Source organism: Crocodylus siamensis, chromosome 5 (genome assembly GCF_052110815.1).
Source record: "Crocodylus siamensis isolate JL-2025a chromosome 5, ASM5211081v1, whole genome shotgun sequence".
Lineage (NCBI taxonomy): Eukaryota > Metazoa > Chordata > Crocodylia > Crocodylidae > Crocodylus > Crocodylus siamensis.
Window position 1 is genome coordinate 128,774,914 of NC_143399.1, and position 16,604 is coordinate 128,791,517.

General features: G+C 41.7%; 1 protein-coding gene across 2 annotated transcripts in view; it reads right to left on the reverse strand.

Moving 5' to 3' along the window:
• Positions 1-297: 297 nt before the first annotated feature.
• Positions 298-16,604, reverse strand: part of PDCD6IP (programmed cell death 6 interacting protein) — a 51,732-nt gene continuing 35,425 nt past the window's right edge. For both annotated transcript variants that reach the window (XM_090050322.1, XM_090050321.1), the window contains exons 13-18: positions 13,914-14,162; positions 11,406-11,540; positions 9,288-9,382; positions 3,984-4,119; positions 3,442-3,638; positions 298-961 (exon numbers count right to left, since the gene is read on the reverse strand). In XM_090050322.1, coding sequence (XP_089906448.1) covers positions 793-961; positions 3,442-3,638; positions 3,984-4,119; positions 9,288-9,382; positions 11,406-11,540; positions 13,914-14,162 — 981 coding nt within the window. In that variant the 3' untranslated portion in view covers positions 298-792. The remainder of the gene's footprint in view (positions 962-3,441; positions 3,639-3,983; positions 4,120-9,287; positions 9,383-11,405; positions 11,541-13,913; positions 14,163-16,604) is intronic.

Below are 16,604 nucleotides of genomic sequence, written 5' to 3' on the forward strand. Positions count from 1 at the left end.
TTTACTCTCTTCCCATATTTTAGAGACTATTGGGCCACGTGGCTGCAAAAAAAAAAGTTAAAATTTTGAACTATAATGAATACCTATTTTAGGATGTCAAAACTCAAACTCATTGTCCAATTCATTGTTGGTTTGCAGATTTAGGCGGGGCAAAGAAAAGAGAGGGCAGCATATTTGAAACTGTACCAATGTTAAGTATGGGAGAGGCTAATTCCATTTTATAAACCAGTGCAAATGAAAAGACAACCAGAACCAGAGGCAAACGAAATGTGTTTTACAGTAATGACAACAAGTGTGTAAACCAGTCTTAAGTAATTTATTTTCTGCTTATGATTTACAAGGCCTTGAGTATTAGACAAAATAGCATATTGTAACTAAACTCAAAAAATACAAACCAATAGAATATAGAAGGAAACCCCATGTTGTTCCATAGAATATATCACACCCAGTGCACGCAGTTCTCAGCACTTCATGTCAAATCCCAATGATCTATTTATAAGATTTCTGAAAAGAAATATTTGGTCTAGTTTAAGTGTAGTGTAGTTTCACACTGTTGAATTATGCAGTAATTTAATTTTTACATCATGCCTAATGTTGGACTGCAGCAGCAGCAACAAATCTCTCAAGATGTTTAGCTTAATCAGAAACTGATCTAGACATGTTTGAGCATTAACAATAGACAGGAGTTACAGACTGCATTCAGTATGATACATTAACTGGAGCTAAAGTTTTAGTACGCTTATTGCAAGTTTCTTTCAAATTTAAAACAAGCATGGTTTCTTCGCAGACTTGTTACTGCTGTGGGTAATAAGGCTGTTGAGGGTAAGGATATCCAGGCTGTTGAGGAGCTGGATACGGTGCTTGTCCAGGGTTTGGATACATAGGTGAAGGGGCATATGGCATATTATACTGGCCATACATGTAAGGGTTGTAGCCCATTGGCATTGGCATCTGGCAGTACCTGTGAAAACAACATCCATTAACTGCTAAATGTGAAAATTAAAAAACTTGAGGAATTAAGAAGTACTATAAAGGAAACAAGACAGGCAATCATGACAGACAGTCTCTCCCTTTACAGAATTTACTAACTGCCTAACATTTTAGGATCAACACAGCAGGGAAAAAAGTTTAAAGACAACAGCTTTTGAGAATTAGAAGGACCTTGTACTTTAAGCCAAAAAATCTCTTCTAGAAATGTTAAATTTAACATTATTAAATGCCATCAGCATTTTCAGACCTTACCAACTTGTTGATTAGAAGACACAGTATGCTGACCAGCCCTGAGCTAACACAGGGTGCAGTATTCTTAGCAGCAACTATGTGGGAGGACAGAAAGAGCTCCCGCCTGAGAAAGAGAGATATTCTTTCCCCTCTGATCACTCTAACGTGGAAAGAGAGGCAAAAGTAGCAGTAATTTCCCAGGATATTTGCAGAGCAGGCACTGACAGCTGACTTGTGACAGTGCTCCTGGATAGCTGGGAAAGAAATCTCATTCTGTGTGGTCACTCAAGATTTTCTTACTAGCCTCTTCTCCTTTCACAGTCTCCAGCTGCTTTTTAATTACAGGCAGTCCTCGGACTCACGACATAATTGGTTCCTGAAAACCGCGTCTTAAGTCAAAACATTGCAACTCAGAACCAATTTTCCCATAGGATACAATGTTATAAATGGGGGATTGGTTCCTGAACCAAGGCGGCCTGATACCCTATTTTCACCAAAAATAGCCCAGAATTTTGTACTCGATCAATTATAGATGAGTAATTTATCTACATTAATGTATTTATATTGTAAACAGCAATCATATTGATTTGGAAGGACTTCTTTGGAGGTGACTTTGCTGGACTTTTTGAAAGACTCTTGGTTAGACTTTTTGAAGGGTTCTTGGCTCGAGTTTTCTCTGGAGTCTTGGCTGCAGGTTTTTCTGGAGTCTCGTCTGCTTTCTTAAAGAAAGTGTCCAAGGAAGTTTGGACAGATGTTTTCCAGGGAGATGAGCAACATAGAGAACTTGTTGTCAACAGGGTGGTCCATTTATAAATGTTGTAAGTGTGAAACATTGTAACTCAAAAAGTTGCAAGTCGAGGACTGCCTGTATTCTCCACTTCCATTTATATCTAGAGCCCTGAGAGGAGCTACAAAACAATCATAACAATGGGAGGAAGACAAAAGGCTACTAAAGAAGCCTATACATGTTGCTAGTTTTGTTCACAGAAAGTGAGGACGCTGGAAATCCTTTTTGCTTTCCTGACAGCTTTGCCTCTGTAGCAACAGGGAGAGGTAAAAAAGGCTTGGTCCTCCCCTGGATAGTATCTTCATGTTTTTCCCTAAAGCACATTCTCTTCTTCAGCAAGACTCAAAGGCTGTGTCCAGATGAGCACAGCTGTGCAGTATGTGGCATCGTAGGCATATCTGAAGTACCACACATTCAAGTGTTCTCCACATTGCACGGGAGCAGCACAGGGAGGGGCAGGGTTTGACCCTGGATATGTGCACAAAGTAAAAACCAAAGCAGCGCACGCAGGGGCAGTACACACGAGCCAAAACCAGAGCCTAGCCAGCTGGAGCTAGGCTCCTGCTACCTGGCAGGCTCCAAGTGGCAGGATTCCCAACTGCTGCCCACAAGACCACAGGTCAAAAAACAGACAAGTCCCTAAAAAGATTAAATCAAGTTCTAAAACAAAACTGTACTAATTTTGAAAATAGCAGAGCATGTAAAGTGTTTCCAAACATGCACAGTCTGTATCAATGCTTCACTGCATATTTTGTAAAAGCTGCATCTTACAAGCTCCAGCTCATTAACCAAACAGATTAATGCAAGAGATTATCGCTTCAACATGCAGGTATAATTAACAACGACAGGTACAGACAGACACAGAGAAGGGAGAAGCAGAACTGAGAGCCATTAAATCCGTTTGTACATGCTACACTCAAAATCAAAATTAGGATAGGAGCATTTTAAATGTTTCTACTCCACGTACTATGTCTTGGGTGAGTGGGGGGGTGGCAAAATGAATATCCTTACAGAGCCAAATAAAGATGAACTGTAGTTATATAAAACCAATTCTGCCAATAGAAAAGACAGTTTCAGGTCCAGAAAACTGTATTTAAAAATATTTTACATGCAGATGCAATATGAAAAGCAGGAAGTCCCAGATCAACCATGCAAGGACTTTCAGTGGTTTGCAAACCACCTTTCAGAATTGCTGAGCTGCATTAAAATGGTGTCTACAGGGAAGAGGACATAACAAATCAGAGAAGCGTGAGTTCTGAACTACAGCAGACAAGAATACCCAATGGCTTCCATGATAGCAGCTTATTTGAATTTTACTCTCATTTAACAAGCAAGCACCTTCTGAGTACATCATACATACCTGTAGCTGAGTACATCATTTTGTTCATCATACATACCTGTAGTGCAACATACATCAGAATTATTTAGCTTACCCTGGGTATCCTTGATAAGTGGGATACGGAGGTCCTTGTGCCTGTGATGGGGTACTGCCAGCTGCAGACGAGCCAGCTGCTGGTGCTGCTGGAGAAGCAGCAGCTCCAGTGGCTGCTGGTGCAGAAGAGGAGGATGTATTTGCTGAAGAAATCATTGGTGGTGGAGGGCGTGCTGGTGGTTGTGGTTTATTACTAGGCTAAAAGAATGAGAGACTGAGAATTAGACCAAGATTTTCAAGGCAACGTTTTTTTAAATAATGTTTTGTTTGTGATGCTATATAAAACTCCTTAATTCAAATATTTTTTAAACGTTACAAATAAACTGAAAGTTAGTAAAACAGAGATTGTAATTAAAATGTGGCCATCAATGCCACCTTATTTTCCTGAATATTCTTTATCCCTTTACCTCTATTCGGGAATATAAATTAAAGTGTAGAATCTCAGTCCATTAGAAACATATATGCTAAAATTATAATTAATACACAATTTGAAAGTTCTGGACCATTCTTTGTAACCTTATTAACATTAAAGCCTTCATTTACCACCATAGTTCTGGGTGCAGGAGTTGGAGTAGTTGACGAAACTGGTTTGCTTCCTCCTGCAGGTATGGTCTGATATGCAGGGTGTGATGGAATAGAGGGAGCACTGGGTTCTCTTGCAATGCTTTGCTGCAAGTCTCTGTTTTAAAAAGGAAAAAGCACAATTTAGATTTTAAAAGTCATTTTATATTGTTTGTTCATTACCTTTTGCAGCAAGAAAGGAATTAGCTATGTCCATGTATTGTTTTAAAATAAACAGTAAACAGACATACTAAAGTTGGACCCACTTCCGGCTGAGGAATAATCCCACTGTTATATATCCCTTCTCCAGCCTATCTTTTGATTCACTTGTACTGATAATTCCTACTTGAGCTCAGAAAAAGTGCAATCACTCCTTGATATGCTTACAGAAATCAAACCAATGGGGGTTAGGGGAAATCCTAGGAAAAAAACAAATGTTTTCAGAAACTTTGAGAAATTCTTAGGTGTATAAGTGGCTTCAAAACTAAAACAAAGGGATAAAAATAATCTTATATTGCTTTTGCAGATTAAAGAGCTATTTTAGAATAGGAAAAATACATTCAATAAAACTATCTTTCGTAATAGGATGAAAAATTATCTTCTGTAAAAAAAAAAAAAAAAAAAAGCAGCAAAAGAAAAAACCCACTGAAATACTACAGACTTTAAGAGATTGCATGCATGAGTACTCTTGTTTTTTAGCCTGTCATTGCTACAAATTGAATTTTTCTTTAATCAATCAAGCATCTGTAGGACAGGTAAGGATTTGGATATTGAGGCAACACCAAAGAATGCCCTTTCTTCAATATTAGCATCTCATTGAAATTCATAGCCAGACCTTCTGAGCAATAAAGTATATCCCTAGTGTTCCACATTCTCAGTTGTTTGTTTGTTTTTTTTTTTACAGATTTTCACTGATAAATTCCCCGATTTTTTTAGTTTTTACTGATTTACACCTGCTTTTCAGTTTAAATCCCTTTTAAGTGGCACAAGCAGGGAATAGCCCATTCCCTATTCATGCTGGTTAACAGGGATTTGAACTGAATACTGGGTGGTACCGGTAAGCTAAACATGCTGCTGTGCCAGTTACCTGAGGCACACGGTTCTGGCCAGATGGGTGCGGGTGGAATGGTAGTGGCATGTGGAGCAGGGTGGCAGGGGGCTAGGGGAGGGGAGCTGGAGCCACTGTCTGGAGGACCAGTGGTCCCAGCTCTGACCCTGGGTGGGGTGGGCCCAAGCTGCACCCCAGTGGCTCCGGCTTCCACCATTTCCCAAGTGCTGGGAGCTGTGAGCCCCCCTGGGGAGGGGGCAGGCAAGGGAGCCTGGTCCCACTCTCTGGGATGGGCACTGCACCCAACCACGCTGCACGACCCCTGGGGCTGGAGCTGCTCCCTGGGAGACTCCCAGCTCTATATCCCAGACAGGGCAGGTGGTACACCCCCACTACATCCCACTGTGTGCCACTCTCTGCCTCCCCACAAACACCAGAGCAGCCCAGCAGCAAGCTGCAGCAGCAGGGGGGAGGGGCACAAACACAGCCAGGGAAGAAAGGCAGGGCGTGGTGCCATGGACTTCCTGCTGCTGATCTGGGGGCATGCGCCGCGCAGGAAAAGGCCAGCACAGGCCCCCCAGCCTGCAGCCCTCCCAGGGATGCACAGCAGCTAGTACTGTGCCCCACACCCACTGACAGCTCCTCCTGTTTTGCTCCCTGCTGCAGCCCCAGGAGCTGCCAACAGGCTGTGTTGTGCCCCTCACCACACCCCTTCCCTAGTCCCAGCTTTACTCCCTCACCATCGATTTTTCCACAATTTAAACTGATTTTCTTCCTTTTTTGTTTTACCCTCATTTCATCCTGGTTTTTAGGTTTCAAAGGTAAACCCTGAAAAATTCCCAGGTTTTTTTGTTTTTGTTTTTAATAAAAACTGAGAATGCGGAACACTATGTATTGCTTAACAATATATTAAGGTTTTGGATTTGGTAGTTTGTACAAAGACTTTGGAAAGCATTCAACATTTTATACAGAAAGTCCATTTTGCATGGCATTATAATATATAAATGTAAGCAGAAAAATGTCACAAATGGAAAGCTAATACTTTCAAGCAGAAAAGTGACAAAAATAAAGCTATATCATTCTTCCCAGACTAGTTGATAATAAAGCAGTGTTTCATACTTTAACAAGTATGATGGTCAGCTCAGAAAAGTGAGAACAAGACCTGTCAATTAGTAGCCAGACCACGTAAGAGAAGAAAAAGAACAAAATAAATGCAGTTAGGTGAACGACAAAGTTAAAAAAAACAAAAAAACAAAAAGGTCAACCATCTTGATACAAACAGCTGAATTTGCTGCAGACAATATAAAGACTACTTACTAAATGTCTCATCTTTCCAAAACTATCAAAAACAGAACCCACCATCTAAAAAGATTGCTGAGAAAAAGAAACCTAATCACCAATAAGCTTGCTTCCTTAAAATTAAGCCCTGCAAATCAAAAGCATTTAAAATTTTCATATGGAAGGAATGAAACATATTTATTAGAGGTGCACCAATACATTGGTCTGATATGAGATCAGCAATGATATAAAGAAAATTGATTGAATCTGAAATGAGCCTGCTGTGGCCAATAATTTGGCTGATAAAAGCCCATGCATGCATGTAGCCACAGCACAACACATACGCAGCGAGGAGCACAGCCCATCAGCTTGGAGAGTTGCATGCAGCTGGTAAGCCTGGTATGGTGAAAGGGGAGGGGGGAGGGAAATGAGTGGAGAGGCAGATCAATGCCCCCAGCAGTGAGGGAGGTAGTGGGACTGGAGCTGGGGTAAGCGCTGCCCAGCTGGGCCAGGGTGGGTGCAGGACGGAGCTGCGGCTCGTCTGGGGGGAATGGGAGGGGCAGCAGCTCCTGCCACTGCGCGCACCCTGGGAGGGCACTGGGAGAGGAGGGGGAGGCACATGTGTGCCCCTGGATCTGCATGGGGTATAGGCAAGGCAGGCTGCAGCTGTGGACTAGGGCTGTGCTGACTTGTGCTTCAGGTGGTCAGCAGCAGCCGGGCTATGGGGGAGGGGGCTACAGCCACCACAAATTTCACCATAGCCCCCTCCCAGTGCCATTGTCCACCCCGTGGCTCAGCCCCCCACACCTCCGGCTGAAAAAAGCCCAGCACTGCCCTCGGCCTCAGCCACAGCCTGCCTTGCCCCACCCCATACAGACCACTGCCCTCTGCCACCCACGGTGCGCACAGCAGCAGGAGTGACTCCTCCTCCCTGCACCCTCCAGACAAGCTGCCGCGATGTCCCACACCCACCCCACCCCAGCTGGGCAGTGCAGGAGGCACTGATCTGTTCCCACCCCCCCACTCCCTTCCCTCTCCCCTCCCCTTCCACCACAGACTTACCAGCTGGATGTAGCTGTATCAGAAATTGGATAGATATCAGCTGACATGTCTCTTCAAAAAATCGGCTATCAGTACTGGCCCCCAAAATCTCCATCGGTGCAACCCTAGTATTTAGCCACCTTTCTTAAAAGCTGAAAAGCTCCAAAGGCCAGAGGTTACCACTTTAAACCATCAGGAAGTACACAGTTCATAGAACAAGTGTGCCCAACCTGTAGCACAATTGCTTTAAGTCATACATGTAACCTCTGTGTGGTAGACAGCAAACTGGAGGACAGGAAGAACAGTAGCAGATGGGACGGAGAATACAGGGTAGGAAGCAGAAAGCAGAGTAGCAGTTTAGGGGAAAAAGGATCAAAGTGGCACTGGGGGAGGGTATGAGGCTAATCTGTGGTAAGCCTGGCAAAAAGGCTGGCCTCCACTGTCTTAAAAGAAAACAAAAATGTAAAATCCCCCAAAATCCTCCTCCCACACCCCAATTATTATGATTATAAAAGGATCAAAACTATGACTATGAAGCCTCAGTGCAGACAAATCTATTTTCATTCAAAGATCTAAAACACTTGTGACTGATTTAGTTTGATTCGAGGGGGGAAAAATGTAAACTGTCCACTGTGGAAACTTTATATGCTGAAAAATGAATTTACTCACTCAACTGGGAATCCTGAAGTGTTTTTAGTGGAGATATGAGACAAATATTCCAATGGTTACAACTATCCTACTCTTGCCTAACTACAATTGTATGGCAAAAAATAGTTAATACATGAAATAACAGTACCAGGGACACTAAAGTACCCACTGATGCTAATGACAGGTTGGTACTTAAAAAAAAAATGAAAAAAAAATTAGAATTTGAACCTAAGTATTAGCTGACCAAAAGTTGAGATAAGTCAGAAATAAAACTTAATGAACTGACCTCCCTGCTTCCCCACCCCCGGCTTACAAACAGTGAAAGAACTTCAAGATCTTTTTTTCTGGTTGTAAGGTGATTATAGGTTTTAAGAATTAAATTTTAATCATAATTTCCATATAAATAAAGAGAAAAAGATTTCATATTGATCAAAAAGTCTCTTCAAGTAAAAATGCCAGTACAAAGTATGTTGCTAATTAAATAAAGTTAGCTGGTTCAGAGACACCTGGAATCCCTTTCTCTCTCTTCTTAGATAATATAAAGGCTCAGAAGTCATGATCTTCAAAGGATATTACTGTAGTAGCCATATCATGTAAACAGCACGGATATAGCTATATACCATTTACCCTGCAGGTTTAAACTAAAAATTACTTGCTCTAAACATGTAATTTCAAAACTACATGACAACATAAATTCTAACACAAAATCAAGTTGCAAAAGAAGTCCAATATTATGTCTCCAGGATTTGACAATACTGAATAGCCTGCAATACTCCAAATTGAAGGGGAAGCATTAAGTTTTCTTTATTACACATAGAGGAGAAAGATCATTTTCTGACTACAGATGATCAGCAGCAGCTTCCACCTTGAAGCATTTAGCTATGGTACCACACATTAAAAGCATAGCAGAAATACACTCAAGGAAGCTGGAAACCACTGAAGACTTGGTGAAACATCCATTAAAAAAAACAACCTAGGATAAGAGGCTGAACAAGACAGCTGGAAATTATACACTTAACTGTCTGTTTTTGGCATCATTTTGGTAAATCTTGAGTTAATTTTATATGCTAAAGGCAAAAAATACCAAAACAAAACAAAACAAAACAAAACAAAACAAAACAAAAAAAAACCCCAGAGCCAGGCTTTACCCAGAAATGCATCCTTCCTTTTTCCTTTCAAAGTACCTTAGTAAGAAGGTCCATAGTGCTCAATTATGAGCGACTGGTAGGTTTTTTTTAAAGATTTATAGAAGAACAATACAAGAATCTTACTTTAGAAGCTCTTCTCTTTCAGTCTTGCGAGCAAAAACAATGTCACTGCATTTGGTTTGGAATTTCACCAGAATTTCTGTCAATTCATTGTAGAACTACAGGAGAAGAAAGTTACAATGAAACCAGTTTAATATGAAGAGGCATATTATGTGAGTTATGTGAATCTGTGAGTTTAATAAAAATCTCAAGCAAGAATAAAAGGATGCATTTGCTTTTGGTCTGGAATGCTCTGGATTATATCAACTATTCCAAACAACTGCATTCCTCTAGTCAGCGTGAACGTGAACTTTAGAAATATTTTCCACTTAAATATACTGCTTTCAATTTAATTAGAACTACTGTATTTACTCAAATACAAGATGAGATTGCCCCTTCCCCCACCTCCCCATCAGCATGGGAAGGGAAGCCTCTAGTTTTATAATCACGGCAAGGAAATCTCACTAAATACTGTGTCTTATCATTAAACTGCTGCCAAAAGCAGCATGTATTCAGTAATGGAAACCAACTAAGAAGTTGATTAAATGCAGCCAACACTAAGCACAGCTATAAGATACCTGCCCACGCTATATAAAAATTCTGATGCAAACCTTTTTTTTGGTGTGCGCATGCATGCATGCCCCTTAAAAAAACAAAACAAAACAAAAACAAACAAACAAAAATGGGCAGATGTTACCTCTGGAGGGAACCGGCACCAGGCCTCAGGGTACTACAAGACTAGGCCAGCACTTGGAGAGATCAGAGCAAGTTCCGTCACCTTCACCTGATGCCAAAAATGCTGATGTGACCCTACCTTAAGGATAAGCTAGTTTACCCTACCTGAATCAGACATCCCATAGTGCTCACTAAGTGCAGTACCCCTCAGCACTGACTCTTTTTAGCCATGGTGAGCTACAGTGAATGCATCTCAACTTGCTCTCAGTTCCCACAGCTGAACTGCACCTCTGTTTCCCATTTCCAATGATTTCTGTTTCTTCACCAGCCTTAAATGCATGGCATGCATCACCAAACAAGGCCCCAAACAATTTACCTAGAACCCCTGACACCCCTCTCTCAATCTGGTGCATATGATTAGCATGGCTCCACCCTCCATGATGTAAAGCCAGAACCAGGCTGCCCTGATCCTCATCTACATACAAGTTTTCAGAGCATCCCAGGACTTGCAACAAGAATACCTGGTCCCAGGTGTTAATTAGTGAATATATCTTTGGGGGGGGGGGGGGGAGGGGAAGGCAGGAGTGCATCTGGAGTATGCACACATACTGAGCAGTGCTGACCAGTGTGGTCATCATAGCCTGAAATTCTTTTGACTCTGCTGGGGCCGAGTCCAATTAACAAAGTGGTAAAGTCAAAAGCCTTTTGGGTTTGGACTAATATCATGCATAATTTATACTACATGTAAGTAGGTGCTAAAGTGGTGCTCAAAAGTGTGTTTATTGAGTACCTGTGCTAAAACTTGCAGCAGTTTCAAAAGAAAAAAGAGAAAAAAAAAAGTAACATGCATCAATTCTGGATGAACTAAGCATATGGGTACTATATGCAAATTGCTACAGCTACACTTAATTTAAAAGTTATTGTTTACAGGTTTGCTCCTCACTTCCATGTGCTCAGGAGAGCAGGGGCTGCCAAGAGAAAATGTTGGTGGGGAAACAGAAAGCAAAAATGCTACCTAATGCCCCAGATTTATTTTCCCTGCTATATCAGTGGGAGGGGAACAAATTCAAGACAAAATTCCAATAATTATACTTTTCCGGCTACAGAATCTAATAAACATATACATTATGCATACATAGAATCTAAAACTTGGGGGGCCATCTTATAGTTGAGTGAATACAACAGATTGATAACATTTGAAATCAGAATAATTATAATGCCTGCAGTCAATATTCCGGCACTTACTTTCTGGACTTTTCAACTTTGATTCATAAAACTTCGAGTCTTTACATTAAAAGAACAAAAAATTCCAACTACAGCAAAAACTCCAATTTATATTTGGGTACCCACATATCAAAGATTAAAAGCAGTTAAGTCAAAGTACTAAGAAGGTACACAATCTGGCATTCATGTCATTTACTCCTTGCAAAAATTTTTCTGCATACAAAACTTTAAGTGTCACTATACCTTTGTGCCTTCTTTTAAGTTGGCTAAAAGTTCCACAAAGTTGTCATTTGCTACAGCTAAATTCTTCAAAACTTCTTCTCTTAAATTAGATTCACTGTTTGATTGTTTCATCTTCGAAAATTCCTGATGCGCATTCTACCAGACAGACAAAAATATTTACGGGTCTAGAAGATTAGTAGTATTTCTAAAATTTAGAACTCTTGAGACATTTAAACACTGACGCAGCGATGTTTGTTAAAATTAAAAGCAAATATAAGCATTACAACCAAGGTATGCATGCATTTAAAATATGCAATGCAAATGTGAATGTCATTGCCATTAAGAAACATTTTCCTCCTTCTCTACCTAAGGAACTTCTCAAAAGTCTCCTATAAGGACGACACAGAAATTGCAGAAATGTTTACTACGTTACAAATAAATCTCATCCAAAGATACTGAAACTTCTGTAGACGCCTAATACCTATTTAACCACTACTTTGTATTTCTACAGAAACATTTTGAGATAACATATAATCAGAGCCGACCCAAGCAGGGTGTGGGGCCTAAGGCAAATCAGCTTGTGTTGGGCCCTGCTCCCGTGCACCCTGGATGTGAAGAAGCATCCAAGGGAGGTGGGTAGTGAGCAGCGAGACGCGAAGCTAGCAGCAGTGCAGAGTCACTGCAGCCACTCTGCCCAGCTCTGCGGGGCACCCAAAGCGCAGGGCCCGAGGCGGTTGCCGCCCCCCCTTCAAGAATGGCCCTGTATATAATAATAAAAAATGTGCTTCATTATTTTTCTGAATTCAAAGTTCTTTATGAAACGACTAAAAAGAAGTGCTATTAGATTTCTTGAATCATTATGCATTAATTAGTTGTGTTTCAAACAGGACAGATTTCTGATGACTTTGTGACCAACTCAAATACCTCCTCACATTTTTCAACAGCAAAATACAAGAGTGCACTGAAGTAAAGAGATGTTTTATATGGTACGCATAAACACAAAACAATTTCCCAGCTTTACATTTCAGTTACTTTTTTTTTTTTTCTCCTCAAAAGAGAATTGCTCTCCAACTATTTAGAACAGAACTAAAAATGACAGCCCTATATCTATTTCCTTATTAAACCATATCGGTTGAAGCACTTCTCAAAAATCACAAGACAAGGAAGCAGCAGAGAGCAAAAACAGGCCGTCATACCTATTAGGCTGAGACTGCAGACAGTTTTTACAAGATTATACCCAGCCAACATGAAGAAAAGGGTTGTCTTAATCTTAGCCTAAAACATGCTACTTCTACAAAAAAGATCTTGCAGCCCATAGCATGTCTCATTTCCCACTGGATACTGACAGACAAGTAACTCCATTCAATCAAAATGAATGGAGAAAAGTTTAGAGCCAGATTCACAAGGGTATTTGAATGCTTATCTCTTATTTAGGCTCCTGAACACCCACCGACTGTCAAAAGATATACTTCCATCTTTGGACTTGATGGAATTGATCCTATTCACGCCTTCATCAATAGCTCCCAAAGCACATTTAGAGAAAGATGTACAAACTGAATATTTGCCCATAAATACACTAACTCCCTTAAAAACAAACAAAAACCTTCAGCATGCCCACTTTCAGACACAGGCTTCATTGTGCTATTGTGGGCATTAAGGAGACAATGAATGGCAGTTAGGACTGCTCCAGACTTTTATACCTTTGGGAAGGAAGAAGGAAGCACAAGTACATTTACAATACAGCCAGTGCCCCAGAACACACTTCTGGGCTAGATTCTATGCCTAAACATGCCTATTAGTGGATAAATGCTTGAAGAACATCAGTTCCACAAATCTCTGTAAGACTAGGAGCCCTCGATGGGGCTTTGAACTAGATGACCTCTAAAGGTCCCTCTCCTTCCAGCCCGTTTTCTGCGATTCTTTGACTGTTAAACTCTGCCACGCCAGCAAAACTGCTTCTTTTACCAGGTTTCCTTCTACTACCTCCTTCCCCTGTTAATATAGTGGGAGACTTTTTACCATGCATTAGAGTTGGAAAGCCTCATGCCCTTCATTTGCATAAGACTGGTAAAATTTTATGTATTAATAGGATTCAAGATTAAGTCAGGCATCTAGAAAATGAGCTACTTAGGACTGAGCTAAACTATACCTCACGGGCCAAACATGCCTTTTTTTGGTTATTAATTCAGAGTAAACAAATCTCTTGCTCTCCTAGAAGGGTTTGCATAAGATTTCTTCTTTTAAGGAGTCTACCACAATGCGGCTAAAACAGAGTCAAAGAAGGCCTTGAGAACATTTATAATGAACTCTGACCAAAACTACTGCAGGAAAAAAAAGGTGCGTCTTTTAATGCTCATTAATGGACCTACTCTGTCAAACAATGAGACAAGCAGTCATGGCTCCATGGTAAGAGTCCTGTATGGAGAGAAAAGGGATAAAGTCTAGAGCCCTTCAGAACTGGAAAACAGAAGAACCAGTGTTCCTGAGTTTGTCTCTTGCATGAAGATATATACTGTTAGTATTTTTTACCTGAATATTTTTGAGAAGTTCTTCTTGCGTTTGAAGGGACTCCTGCACTTTGTGTGTGTGACTTCCATAAATCTGATCCAATTCAGTAACAGAAATGGCTTCTTCATTTATAGCCCCATCCTGGGCAAGTGCAGTCAGAAATCTGCTTGTCATGTCGAAATTTACTGATTTCAGATCATTCTCAAGTTGTTCTCTCCCCATCTTAACCTCTTCCAGGTTAGCCAGTAAAGATCTTAAAACATTAACAACCTAGGCAACAAAGTTCTAAAAGGTTAATATTTGGTACTTGTTCTGATATGCTTTTCACATCCTATATATACTTATAGCACCCTAACCACCTTACTATTTTGTAGAGCTGCACTGACGCATCAGTCCAATACTGTATTGGTACCAATATAAAGAAAATTGGCTGTATTGGAAATTGGTCTGAAGTGGCAGATAATTTGACCAACATATGTCCAGGCAAGCACACAGCCACAACGCAACATGCAGGCCGTGATGAGCAGAGCCCAGCAACATGCAGTCAATAAGTCTGTTGTGGTGGAAGGGGCATGGGGGAGCAGATCAGTACCCCCCGCAGTGAGGGAGAGAGGGTGTAGGCGCTGCCGAGCCGGGGTGCAGTGGGGCACAGGACAGAGCTGCAGCTTGTCGGAGGTGGTGGGGAGCGGCTCCCACTGCTGCATGCACTCTGGGAGGGCATGGGGGGGGTGGGACATGTGTGCCCCCAGATCTGCACAGGGTGGGTGGGCTGCAGCTGCAGGCTTGAGTCAGGGCTGCACCGGGATCTTCTTGGCAAGGGCTGGGCTCAGGATAGGTGGCAGTGGTGCTGGGAGGGGGATCTGGAGGGGATTGGGGATTGCAGCCAACCCAAATTTCACTGTAGCCCCCCACCGTAGCACTGCTCCCAGTGCCAACACCGCCTATCTGGCACTGCCTCGGTTCACCCCCCGCCTCCACCCACGTGCTGGGAAGACCCAGGGCCATGCCAGGCAGGCGGCAGTGTTGCTGGGAGTGGTGCTATGACGGGGTGCTATGGCAAAATCTGAGGCAGCTACAGCCCCCTCTGTAGTCCCTTCCCAGCCCTGCCACCATTTGCCCCAAGCCCACCCCCACCGAGAAGAGCCCAGTGCAGCTCTGGCCGCAACCCACAGCTGCAGCCTATCCACCCCACCCTGATACCCCACCCCCCCATGCCTTACCAGGGTGCACACAATGGCGGGAGCTGCGCCCACAACCCACAACAAGTCACAGCTCTGTCCCACGCCCCACCCCACCCTGGCTGGGCAGTGCCACCCCTGCCCCCACTCTCCCTCACCACGAGGGGCGTTGATCTGCTCCTCCCTCCCCATGCCCCTTCCACCACAACAGACTTACAAGCTACGCGCAGCTGTATCGGAAATCGGATCAGTATCTGCCAATATCAGTAGTATCGGCCCCCAAAATCTCTATCAGTGCACCCCTACTATTTTGTGTTCCTCACTGAATATTCATTATTGCCTATGATATTCAAACTGTGTTTCAAAATGATTTTCACTAAATGGACTAATTCAATATAATATCCTGCGAATGCATGAAGCCAGCTCACCTATGCAATACCTTACCTTAACAAGAGAAAAACTTACGTAATAAAACTACCCAAATAGCTTTATAGCAAATATTTTCACATATAATGACATAACTTTTCAAAGAATTACATGACAACATTTATGAGAGCTGGGTTTTGATAGCTGTGTTGGTCTAAGGCAGGGGCAGGCAATTATTTCAGGTGGAAGGCTGCTTATTGGAGTTTTGGCAAGCAGCAGAGGGCCTCATGGGTAGCTCCACCCCTTGACAGGTGTCCCACCCCCTGGCTGCCATCTTGTGACCAGAAGTCCTGCTCCCTGACCTTTGCCACCAGAAGTTCCTCCCCTTGCCCCCAGGCATAGGAGTTGCACAACAGCAGAGACTTCCTATATCTGAAGAAGGGTGATTGTGCCTGAAAGCTTGCAAAAACCTTTTTCCCCAATTACTCAGGTGGTCTAAGAAAAGATATCACATCTACCCAAAGAACCTTGCCTGCAACATTCATGAAAGTAATACAAGAGTATGCAGATATTAAGTACTACATAAAGTTTTCCTTTTGAAGGTAGAAACATGAGCTACCAGGATAAGACGCATTTAATCATTTTGTTCCATTGTATTTTTAAAGCAGTACTTTCTTGACAACTCCAGTATTGCAATATTTATGTTAAAGCATTAAAAAGTATTCTAGCTGTCTACATTTAAAAAATATATATATATATATTATGCATTCCTGCAAATTGGACAAACCATTTTTCAAACATATTCTACCCACATTTCAAACATACGCTACTTCTGCTCCATGACAGGCAATTATGTCATCATATTGTTAGATTAAAAACACAACTATTCTGAAAAGCCAACTAGTCCAAATAAGGCATTTTCAGTTAGGGAGCTGCCAAACATTTCTATATTGTAACCTTCCCTTTTAAATAGGAAACACACTTTTCTCCTGCATATTGTAATTAGTTTTGCTGCAGCAAGTAAAATATTTGCTCACAGCAAGAGAATTTGATATTTTTAATCAATTTTACTAGGAGATCTACAATCTTTGACCTTTTACAATTAATCACTAGCTTCTTTTCCTCACATCTGTTCCATTTCTTTAAGATAGAAACAAAGACAGCCAAA